General features: G+C 35.7%; 2 protein-coding genes across 2 annotated transcripts in view; both read right to left on the bottom strand.

Moving 5' to 3' along the window:
• ell (elongation factor RNA polymerase II) overlaps nucleotides 1–1403 on the bottom strand; it is a 50201-nt gene extending 48798 nt beyond the window's left edge. Inside the window, exon 1 of the mRNA XM_016471739.1 lies at nucleotides 1209–1403. Within this exon, the coding sequence (XP_016327225.1) occupies nucleotides 1209–1343 (135 nt within the window). The 5' untranslated portion in view covers nucleotides 1344–1403. The remainder of the gene's footprint in view (nucleotides 1–1208) is intronic.
• A 1905-nt stretch (nucleotides 1404–3308) lies between these two features.
• The window catches only part of LOC107676977 (peptidyl-prolyl cis-trans isomerase FKBP8-like), a 16666-nt gene continuing 7490 nt past the window's right edge, over nucleotides 3309–12484 (bottom strand). The window contains exons 5-9 of the mRNA XM_016471747.1: nucleotides 11739–11959; nucleotides 11041–11213; nucleotides 10788–10865; nucleotides 6937–7071; nucleotides 3309–4278 (exon numbers count right to left, since the gene is read on the bottom strand). Coding sequence (XP_016327233.1) covers nucleotides 4192–4278; nucleotides 6937–7071; nucleotides 10788–10865; nucleotides 11041–11213; nucleotides 11739–11959 — 694 coding nt within the window. The 3' untranslated portion in view covers nucleotides 3309–4191. The remainder of the gene's footprint in view (nucleotides 4279–6936; nucleotides 7072–10787; nucleotides 10866–11040; nucleotides 11214–11738; nucleotides 11960–12484) is intronic.

Genomic DNA, 12484 nt, shown 5'->3' with positions numbered 1-12484 from the left:
GTGGAAAATAATGTGTTTTTTTTTACTTTAAACCGCATAAACACATTTCATTACACCAAATACACAAAATAATGTTCTTTTTAGCAGCATCATATGACCCCTTTAATTTAATTGACAATTGAGTAATGAATTTCAATAATGTAAATTAAGCTGCATTTATTTCTGACTGGTATAATTATAATAACATTTTTTAAATATTTAAAATATTCCAATTCTAATAGATTTTAATAAATATAAACATCTGAATTTTATATATTGTTATATATTGTATACCATGTATAGAATTTCAGTAACCTTCTCTCATATATATATATATATATATATATATATATATGAGTTGCGCTAAACCAAGTTCATATTCGCGCGATTTTTTGCACAGCTCGTCAGTGAACAACGGCTCTGTGTAGTTAATGCTGCTCAATGTGAAAGCCCGCAGGTGATGGAGATTTACCGCTGATTACAGAACCGTCTTTACTGACAAGATGCGCATTAAATATCGCATGCGATTTATCGTGCAGCCCTAATATATATATATATATATATACTGAAATTTAAATATTACTCAAATTTTAATATAAATTCCAATATGTGGGTGTAATACACATTCAAAAAGGTTCAAACAAAGCGTTTGAATCAATAGTTCTCAAACTTTTAGATTCATTTTTCATTAGCTTTAATTGAGCTATCAAGCCATCTTGTGGTCCCTTGCAAGTTTGCTGAGGGCCCCGGGCCCCTGGTTGAGAGTCAAGCATAACTAGAAAAATGTCTACTCATCAGTGGAATTCCCATGACACTTTAAGTTAAGACTTACTTAACTTCCATGACTTTCCCTGACCTGGAAATCACAATCCTAAAATTCCCAGACATTTCCAGGTTTTTCCAGGAACCTGGGAACCCAGTTACTTTCAACCAAACTAGACTGCCTGCCAGCAGACCAACACACATATAACAAGTCGTTTTGTTTTATTACCTGCGGAGGGTTTAATTAATGGCTTCATTAGTGTAAGAAGTGCTTGATAAGGAAGGCAGCGACAGCAGAGGGCTGGGACTGCTTCGCTACGCCGAAGTTCCTGCTCGCTTCGAGGGGAATTTCTTCAGCTGAGTGGGTGATTTGCTGTCAGGCAGGGAAATAACTGTCGCCTGCTGCTCACTGTTAGCCTGTTAGCACTGTTTCGCCAGCCTCGCGTTGCGGTCGCCGCGCGTCTTACCTTGTTGCTCTGGTAGTCTTCAAACGCTCGCAGCGCGCTGTCAGTCAGCTTGACGTGATAGACGGAGATGTTGCTGCCATTGCTCACTCTTCCACAGGACAGTCCGTAGCACTGCTCCTCCTTCAACGCCGCCATCTTGCTCACATTTCCCACCACGCTCACGCGCCTCTGCCGTGAACGCAACAAGCAGCTCGAGCGAGCGAGGGATGGGATTATTCATGAGGCGTGAATTACGTACAGGCGGGAGGGGGCGGGGCTTCGGGGTAATCATGAGAGAGATGACCAATGATGGGAAGCCCGAGTCTTTTCAGCGAATCGGTTCTTTTGAGCAGTTCGTTTCAAAGATCCGGTTCGGAAACGATTCAGCTGTTTTGTGTTGAATTCAGATTCAGCTGTCATCATCGCTCTAAAAAGTTATATTGCTGTTTATAACAAATAGAATGTAGTGATAAGGGTGTTTATATTGTCTCGGTTCTGCAGTCCTGACAAAATATGTGACCCTGGACCAAAAAACAAGTCATAAGGGTCAACCTTTTGAAAATGAGATTTATACAGTAACTCAATTAGCTGAATAAATACGCTTTCCATTGACGTATGGTTTGTTAGGACAATATTTGGCAGAGATACAACTATTTGAAAATCTGGAATCTGATAATAAATAAATAAAATAAAAACAATTAGAAAATCACCTTTAAAGTTGTCCAAATGACGTTCTTAGCCATGCATATTACTAATCAAAAAATAAGTTTTGATATATTTACAGTAGGAAATTTACAAAATATCTTCATGGAACATGATCTTTACTTAATATCCTAATGATTTTTGGCATAACAGAAAAATCAATAATTTTGACCCATACAATGTATTTTTGGCTAATGCTACAAATATACCCGTGCTACTTATGACTGGCTTTGTGCTCCAGGGTCACATGTTATTTATTTACACCTTATTGAGATCCTACATAAACTGTGCATAACTCTACACAAAACTTAAGTTCATTTACATCTCTTAGTTTAAAAGTGTACAGGTATGGACGTTTAGTAACAAATCGTTAACTGTTTTGGTAACATTTCAGCTAATTAGGCGATTAAAAAGTAACATAACTTCTGCTAATTTAGCTGTTATATATTATTGATCTGTTTTTGATATTAGGGAAAGTTTATATTAATCAAACTAAATGGAGTAACTTAAATCCCAGTTTTGCTCAATTTCAAACAGCCTTTAAAGCTTATTTAGAATCTAGTCTTTAAAAAATAGTAAAGCACAAAGAACGGTCTCTGGTAAATTAATTTAACATATGCTTGTGATGCCCTTTTATTTTGTTTATTTTTTAATTATAATTTTATTTTATTCAAATAGTTTAATTTGTATTTACAAAATGTGTAAATATGAGAAATATGTCAAGCACTTACTGTTGAATTTTGTAACTTTGAAAGTTCAATAATAATAATAAAAAAAGGTCTTTCAGTCAGAATTGTTGACTCGAGATCCGCTCAATTCAATTGATGAACGAATCATCATGAACCGTTTCACTGAAAAGATCCGACTCGATTCTCTCGGATTGGACATCGCTGGAAATGACCGATGAATGGCGTCATCACAACGCGGTTTGATACGGTTATTTATTTTTTCGAATACATTTCAACAATAAGGCAAACGTATATGATTTGAAATTTGTGATTTGACCATGTTTGGTTGTGTTTTTGTACACTGGAAACCTCTTGGCTGGGGGTGGGGGAAGGTTTTGGATTGAACGCTTCTCAGTCACAGAATTGCGTCAGAAAAACGTCAATGTCCGGAAAAAAACCCCCCATGAATAGGGAATGCCCCACCAGACTCCAACGAGAGGGACTAGGTTTAGTCACGTTTATGCACTTAAAATACATTCTCTAGGCCCATTTAATTACAACGCACACTTTACATAGAATGTTCATTTAAAACGTTTACATCGAACCCGTAGGTCATAAACGAGCTGGCAAGTGCAAGAAAGCATTGCATTGTTGCTCTATTAACACTATTCACTTTCATTACCTTGCAACCACATATAGTTCCTTCAGGAAATGCAAATCTAGAATTCATACAGTAGCTCTGACATCTAAACATTTTCAAGAAATCACTTTATTTTCAACCATATGAACAGAAAGTGCAAAAGTTTATTATAGGATATACAAAATAACTTTAAAAGGAATGTCGGATGTTACCAATACTACAAAAAAAATCGGAATGGGGAACTGAGACAATCAACTTAAGGATTAAAAAAAAAACTCATGTCTGTTCATCCTAAATAAATAATACTAAATAAATGAAAATCATTCTTGTAGGAGCTGAAAAATAAACTGAAAAGGTCTGTATGACCTTCCTTGCAGTGTTTGGCCATGAAAATGAGAAACTCTGGGAACATCATTGAGGGACAGCAGCCGATTCCAGTGATATTTTGGAGCCTATAAAGGAGAAGACAGCACGAAAACCAGTAATGTACCACATCAGTGTAAGGACTTTTGAAATAGTGTTGTCTTTCTTTAGCATCAGATGCCTGTAGATACTGCAAAAGAAAAAGCATACAATCATATTCTTGAATGTTCAAGACTGTTCACAAGCAAGTTTCAGTTCACCAAAAGAAGATCATGGAACTTCACACACGTAATTGAAGAGTTCTGCAGCACGACTGTGTCCAGCAACCTGAAGAGCATCATTCTGTACATCGATACATTTCTTAATTATAACTAGGAACTTTTCTGTACATAAATAGGAATTATATAATATTTCTCACATCTATTTCTCCCCAGCTCATCTTTCATGCATTGAAAGTAAAAAGTGAACGCCATTTAAAACCTCTACTGTGCGATGGACGGCAACAGAACTACAACCATTCTACTTTCAATTACAATTTTTTTTTTTAAGAAGGTCAGTAAGGTGTTTGGGGGCCTGGCGTACTCAAGGTCTTCAGCATCACATCATTCATCTCGTCACAGTGAATTTGGGATTAATTTCTAGCTGCGATGACGACTGATAAAGCTACACCACCAATCGCAACGGCTGTAGCCCCAAAAAGCCACTTCCAGCTGAGACTCTGTAAAAAGAAAAATACTTGTTTAAAATAAATACTTCACCCATAAAGAAAATTATCATTATTTATTCACCCTCATGTTATTTTAAACCCATATGTGGCTTTCTATTGTATTTTTCAGAAATCTTTTTATAGTTTTTTTGGAATGAACAAATCAAAATTTACTTACATTTTTTTAAAGATTTTTTTTTTGGCATTTTTGTCTTTGATATGATTTATACAGATTGCATCTGACAGGAATAGCTACGAGAAGAATTAAACATAAAGTATGTGCAGTTGCCGTACTGTATTAAAGCTTTCATCAGTATAAAACTGTATATTAAAAGCTAACATAAGCAGTAGCATTTACAAATAACAGTGTATCTAAAAGTATGAGACAACAACAAACAAAAAACAGGCCTACCATTAAAAGCCATGCTTGCACAGGTTCTGCACGATCCTCTTCAATAATATCCTCTGCTTCTCAATCAGGCTCAAACTGATAAGCGATATTAACAACGCCTTGTTTACAATACAACTGGAGCATATGCTGCTGAGGTGAGGGGCGGGACGGTTAGATACGCACTAGAGGCGGTTTAGCCAATCACAACACAGTGGGCTAGCTAACCAATCAGAGCCCATTGCCTATTTCTGAGGGAGGGGCTTCATAAAAGTAGGAAATGATCAGCACGTTTCTCAGAGAAGGGACAGAGCGGTGTAGAATAAAGGTAAATTATGAAACTAAGCATTAACACATGTTAGACTGCCCCCCATAAACACAATCAAGCCTAGAAAAAAAAAAAGAGTCAACCACCCCTTTAAAGAATAGCAGAGTCCACACTACAACTATAACGATAAAGGCAAAGAGAAACGATATCGTTGGAATCACTTCCAGAACGATTTTTTCCAGCTGATGAACGATACAAACATTGACAGCCAATCAGAATCTATCCTGCTATAACTAGCTCGAGAATTTAAAGCGGCAGACGCACGTGCGCTTAGAATAAACAGATGATATCATCTGCTGGTGTGGATGCAAATATTGTTATCTTTATAGTTATCATTCTTGGTGTGAATGGGGCTTTAGGATTCAAAGAGAGTGGGAAGTCGTGGCCTAATGGTTAGAGTCAGACTCGTAACCCAAAGGTTGTGGGTTCGAGTCTCGTACCGGCAGGGATTGTAGGTGGGGGGAGTGAATGTACAGCGCTCTCTTCCACCTGCAATACCACGACTGAGGTGCCCTTGAGCAAGGCACCGAACCCCCAACTGCTCCCCGGTCGCCGCAGCAAAAAAAAAAAAAAGGCTCCCCACTGCTCCGGGTGTGTGTTCACGGTGTGTGTGTGTGTTCACTGCTGTGTGTGTGCACTTTGGATGGGATAAATGCAGAGCACTAATTCCGAGTATGGGTCACCATACTTGGCCACATGTCACGTCACTTTCACTTTTTTTCCACTTTCAAACTCGGGACGCCCATAGCGCAACAGCGCTCTATGTCAGCGGGCGCACTGCCAACAAGGCTATCTGCGCAGACAAAATTTAACTTATTATTGACTAATAATTTTCTGCGCCAGTGAGGTTTGAGTTGAACTTGAGAATCAGATAGTCCGAATCGTCAATGAATCATTCGGTCAGATTTGTGAACCAGATTAACTAGAAAAGAAATGGCTCAAAAAATGATTTGTATGAAGTCCCTTGGGTACATAGTGATGGGGGGTGGATGAGATGGAAAGGACAATTCTTTCACGTGCTTTAAAAAAAGCTGCTATTTAGCTCTTACAGTACTTTGAATCAGTGGATCCGAGTCAGAATTTTTCACTCAGACTGATTCAGTCCAATTAATGAACAATTCACTGTAGACTGTTTGAGTAGATCAGACTCAAAAGAACAATTCTTTCATGAATCGGACATTGCTAGAAATGATGGTGATGGGAAGAAATGAGATGGAAGGAAAATGTTTTTCATGCCTCATGAATCATTTCAAAGCTTTGTGTTTTCTTCCCTAGCTTAACTGCTGATTGAAATAATATTTGTGTGGTCTACGGAAAAACTGTATTTCAAAGCTTTTGTGAGCGAATGCAAGGTTTCTTCTGGCAAATGCAATATTTTTGTGAAAAAATGTGAAGTTTCTCGGGGAATGCAATATTTTTGCGAGAGAATTCAACAGGTTTTGCGAATGAACGCAGAACTTCTCAAGGAAATTCAAAGGGGAATGCAATACTTTTGTAAGAGGACAAAGAAGTTTTTCAGGGAAACGCAATACTTTTACGAGAGAAAGTAAATGTTTCGCAAGAAAACGCTAAGTTTCTCGGTGCAATGTAAAAAAAATTGCGAAAGAATGCAGAAGTTTTGTGAGAAATGCAAGCTATTTTTTGCAAGCTAATGCAAAAATCTGACTGATCCAGTTCTCAAGTTCAGTTCAAACTCAATGACTCATTCACACGTGAAGATTAAAAAAAAATTGCCACGTAGGAGTTTGGAACAATATGAAGGTGATTAAACATTTTATATTCATTAATCATTTTTTATTTTTGAGTCAACTATCTCTTTAACAGGCTAAGGCATGAATGTGCACTTTGTCATCTGTAAAACCCACTTCCTGTTGAGAATAAACAGACATGCAACCTCATAAATAAGCAGTGCATGGTGTTAAATAGTTGAAATAGGGCCGTTTTAAGCTCTCACCCATGAGGACTTGGCACGGTGTTTCTGCACACTGGCGTTCGTCGGGTTACCCAGCATCTTTTTATACATGGCCTGTTCGGCTCCTTTCTGCTCTGAGTGTTTCTTCACAAGCTTCGACAGCTCAGCATGGATGGTCTGTCCGAGGAAAGGGCAAAGAGAGTGAAAAGTGTGTGTGTGTGTGTGTGTGTGTGTGTGTCAGGCTGATGAAACTGTTGCTCACTGCAGCACACCAACACATTTGGGCGGCATGAAAATGATTAAACATGACAGTGCTGATAGTGATTGAGTGAAAGCCTAACAAAAGTCAAGATGTAAACCAATTTAAGATTAAAAACGCATTCACTTGTTTTCCGATATCAGCTGCAATGCCACAGAACACAAAAGCAGAAGCGAAAGCATCTTGTACTAATGAAACGTGTCTTTATATGGATCACACACACATGATCATTTTTCTCTTATATGACCTCAAAATCAAGACCCTGGAGTTTTATTCTCTCTATACCCGAGTGAAGATAGACTAGATCTGCTTTAGTTTTAGCCTGTGAAGATGATATATAAGAACGCAAAAAGAAATTTAGTTAGATTTAGTTCACACTTGTTTCTGCCAATGCCGAGGAGTTCGATTCATTTAGGGAATCAGTTTTCTCAGATGGTTTGTTTCCATCAGAATTTAATAAAAATAAGCAGTTTGTCATATAATTTTGAATCAACACTACAAATTTCAAGTGATTTTTTTGTAGAATTATTCATTGAGTGTTTATTTTTCAAACAAATCTAAATTGTTCAAATGGATTTCAACAAATCAAAAGACAGTTCATCTATTCATTTGGAGTCATCGCACATATTTCAAGCAACCTTGTAGAAGGATTTGTTTCCAAACCGATCTGTTCAACAGTTGAGTGCGAATCGGAGTCATTCAAGTTTACTTCATTCATTCAGTTTGATCAATTGGCTGGTTTAAAAAAGCAGTTTACTTATTCATTTTGTGACATAACTACATATTTCATGAGATGTTACAAAATGACTCATTTATGAATAGATTTGTTCAAGAGTTCAATGTGAATTGTTCAAGTGAATCTGAACAGTTCATATTTTAACAAATCAGTTCACTCAATTTGTTTCAGTGGACTGATTCAAGAAATAGTTAATTGATTAATGATTATTTTATGAACTGATCTGTTCAACAATTAGATTTGAATCATTCAAGTGAATCTGAATCATTCAGATTTACTTGAATTAATTGGTTCATTCATTCCGTATGCTTCAATAGGCTGGCCAACAAAATCAGTTCATTTATTAATTTGCGTCAGTACATAATTCATGTGATTTTACAAAAGGACTCATTTATGAATTGATTTGTTCAACAGTTGAGTGTGAATCATTTAAGTGAATCTGAATTGTTCATATTTTAGCAAATCAGTTTCCTCAATTTGTTTCAATGGAGTGATTCAAGAAATGGTTCATTGATTAATGATTTTATGATTGAATTTATGAACTGATCTGGTCAACAGTTGAATGTGAATCATTCAAGTAAATCTAAACATTCAGGTTTACTTGAGCGAATTGGTTCATTCATTCAGTTTGCTTCAATAGACTGGTTTAAAAAGCAGGTCACTTATTTATTTTGCGTCATAACTACATAATTCATGTGATTTCAAAGAATGACTAATTTCTAAATTGATTTGTTAAACAATTGAGTGTGAATAGTTCAAGTGAATCTGAATCATTCTGATTTATTTGAGCAAATGAGTTCACTCAGCATGCTTCAATGTACTGATTTAAAAAACAGTTCATTGATTAATTTCAAGACATCGCTAAATATTTCAATTGATCTTGAAAATGTTTCAGTTACAAACTAATTTGTTCAACAGTTGAGTGTGAATTGTTCAAACGAATCTCAGCCCATCAGATTTGTTTGAGCAAATCAGTTCACTCAAGACAGTGTGTTTCAATGAACTGGTCGATTTGTTTTACAGAAGATTCATTTGCAAACTGAATCATTTAAATACCTGATCCACACATATGGTTACTTAAAACGAATCGTTACGATGAAGAAACACTGCTAAATCAAAGCGTAACCTACAAACATCAAAATTACAGTTCAAAACATGACGCTTAACAGATTAAGGCTAATTAGACTGAATAGAGTGTCATTATTAATAATAAGTAAGGAACGAGGGCTGTGAATGGCATTTTGAATGTAGACTTTCAGGAGCCGCCCGAGTCAAACTACACCATAACAACCTGCCATTTAGTTTAATTACCACTAATGTTTAATTACTGGCTAATGACTAAAACAAGTAGGGTAAAGGCAAAGTGGTGAGATGGAATGAGACTGGATGAAGGAATTCTGCACTTGAGTGTCTCTAAAGGCCAGACACATGAGAAGAGCGAGGAGTAAATGTGCAGACGTAGGTGGCTTGGCAGTGGCAGGCTGGTCATACAGCAGTCAGATGGAGGGACACTGGGAACCTCATCCGTTCCCTGTGTAAGCAGAGCAGCCCAATGCCGCTTTAGATATGGCAAGTGTGCGGAGGGACCCGGCTATTTATAGACACGGAAAGAAATGTGATCCTAAGAGTTTTTGAACACTCTGTTCTGTCTGCAGTCTGACTGAATTTGGGGGTCTGCAGCTCCATCTGCTGGTTATAATGGGGAATGCATATGATTCTGGGACCTGTTATACAACAATTTATCCTAATGCAATAAAAAATAACACAAATAAAACAAACTAAAAATAAAATAAGACAAATGAAAATAAAAGAATGGCTCTCAATAGATACCATTTTTCAATAAAAGATATACAAGAAAATAAATATAAGATAAAACGTAAAATAAAATGAGATGTAAAAATAAAATAAAGATACCAATTTTCAAAAAAAGACAAGAAAATAAAGATAAAACAACATATAAGATGTAAAGTAAAAATAAAGATAAAATAAGATGTAAAATAAAGATAACAATTTTCAAAAAAAGACAAATATGAAAATAAAGATTAAGATAAGATGTACAATAAAATAAAGATATAAAAATAAAATAAGATATAAAAAACATATACCAACTTTCAAAAAAATATGAATAAAATAAATATTAAATAAGATATAAAACTTAAATTAGATAAAGTAATATATACAAATTAAATAAAGATAGAATTAAATAAGATGCAATAACACAAATTACAGTAAGATATAAAATAAAAATAAGACCCAAATAAGATAAAAATAAGACCAAATAAAAATAAAGATATACGTTTCAGTAAAAAAAAACCCAGTAAAATAAGATAATATAAGATAAAAATTAAATAAATAAATTAAGAAATAAAATAAAAAACAATATATAAAAAAGATAAAACAAATACAACAAAATAATTTGAAAATAAAAGATATAAAATACAATTGAGTTCAAATTAAAATAAGACAAAACAAGATAAAAAATAAATGAAAATATAAAGATACCAATTTTCAATAAAAGATTAGTAAAATAAGATAAAATAAAATATAGATAAATATATAAAATAAAATTGATATAGAATAAATAAAATACAATATAAAATAGAATAGTAGTTCTCAACAGATTTCAATTTGCAATAAAACAATACCAAACAACAAACTGAAATAAAATAAAAATAAATAAAATAAGACATAAAATGAAGTTATCAACAGATGCCATTTTTTTATAAAACACAATGCATTATAATATATTTAATTCAAAATAAAATAAAGAGATAACACAAAGATCAAATTAGGAAGATATAACAAATATACATTTTTAAAATATAAAACAAAACAAAACATTGCTCATCAGTGATAGAGTTAATAAAATTTGTTCTGTTCAATTGTCACTTGTGTTACCTTATTACTTGGCTCCAACTTCAAGGCCCTTTTCAGTGTTTTAATGGCTTCAGCATACTCGCCCTGCAGAGCCAGTACCTGTGGACACAAACACACGGCACAGGTCAGCACCTTTTCATCTCAACACACCTCTAGCTGTTCGGCGGAACCAAACGACCGAACAACCCGCTTTCGCTGTGTCCCAAACCAGGAGTGCATTACTATTTAATGAGAGCGAGTGAAAACGATACGCATCTGAACCCAGGAAACCAACCTTGCCTTTGCGGAACAGGGCTTTGACATTGTCCGGCTGGTGCACTAGGACGGAGATGCAGGAGCGCAGCGCGGCTTCATAGTGGTCTAGCTTGAGTTGAGCAGCGGCCATGTTGTTGAGACATTTCACCTCCATGTCCAAAAGTTCTTCCTCTTCTTGTTGACTGATGTCCACTAAGATAAAAGAGTAATATGTGACCCTGGACCACAAAACCAGTCATAAGGGTCAATTTTTTCGAAATTGAGATTTATACATCCTCTGAAAGCTGAATAAATAAGCTTTCCATTGATGTATGGTTTGTTAGGATAGGACACTATTTGGCTGAGATACAAAAAAAATCTGGAATCTGAGGGTGCAAAAAAATCTAAATATTGAGAAAATCGCCTTTAAATTTGTCCAAATGAAGTTCTTAGCAATGCATATTACTAATCAAAAATTAAGTTTTGATATATTTACGGTAAGAAACTTACAAAATATCTTCATGGAACATGATCTTTACTTAATATCCTAATGATTTTTGGCATAAAAGAAAAATCGATAATTTTGACCCATACAATGTATTTTTGGCTATTGCTACAAATATACCCCAGCTCCTTAAGACTGGTTTTGTGCTCCAGGGTCACATATGATTGCAGACAAAACCATAAAATGATTTATTAGGAAATTAACTCAATGAATCATTAATGAAGCAGTATCACCTCTGGAAGTTGCTTCGGTTATCTGTAGCGCGATTCCGTACGAGTTGACGGCAAACGCGTAGTCGGCGCGCTGGAAGAGGACATTTCCTCGCTCTCGCTTTCTGTTGGCCAAACTGATTCGCTCAGAGGGCGGCATGAGCTCCAGGTCTGGGGCGTCATCTGCCGACAACAGCTGCACCTCCAGGATGAGATCAGAATCAGGAGGCGCAGCAGGAGTAGAGCTGACAGAGGAGATGAACGGGGTTAAGAGTCAAGCAAAGGATGTCTACCACGTCAAAGTATTTCTGCTGTGTCACACTGCTGTTCAAAAGTTAGGAGTCATACAATGTTTTTGAAAGACGTCTCTTATGCTCACCATGGCTGCATTTATTAGATCAAAAATACAGTAAAAACAGTAATGGTATGAAATATTATTACTTTTCTATAAGAATATAATTTCAAATGTAATTTGTTCCTGTGATGCAAAGCTGGATTTTCATTCTTCACTGTCACATGATCCTTCAGAAATCCTTCTAATATGCTGATTTGCTGCTCAAGAAACATTTCTTATTATTATCAATGTTGAACAGCTGTGCTGCTTTATATTTTTGTGGAAACCGTATTTCAAATATTTTTTTCAGGATTCTTTGATGAATAGAAAGGGTCACAAAAGTGAGTACACCCCTAAGTGAAAATGTCCAAATTGGGCCCAAAGTGTCAATATTTTGTGTGGCCACCATTATTTTCCAGCACTGCCTTAACCCTCG

The sequence above is a fragment of the Sinocyclocheilus anshuiensis genome, unplaced genomic scaffold (assembly GCF_001515605.1).
Source record: "Sinocyclocheilus anshuiensis isolate Anshui unplaced genomic scaffold, SAMN03320099.WGS_v1.1 scaffold420, whole genome shotgun sequence".
Taxonomy (NCBI): Eukaryota; Metazoa; Chordata; class Actinopteri; order Cypriniformes; family Cyprinidae; genus Sinocyclocheilus; species Sinocyclocheilus anshuiensis.
This window is presented reverse-complemented; position numbering and strand designations above follow the sequence as displayed.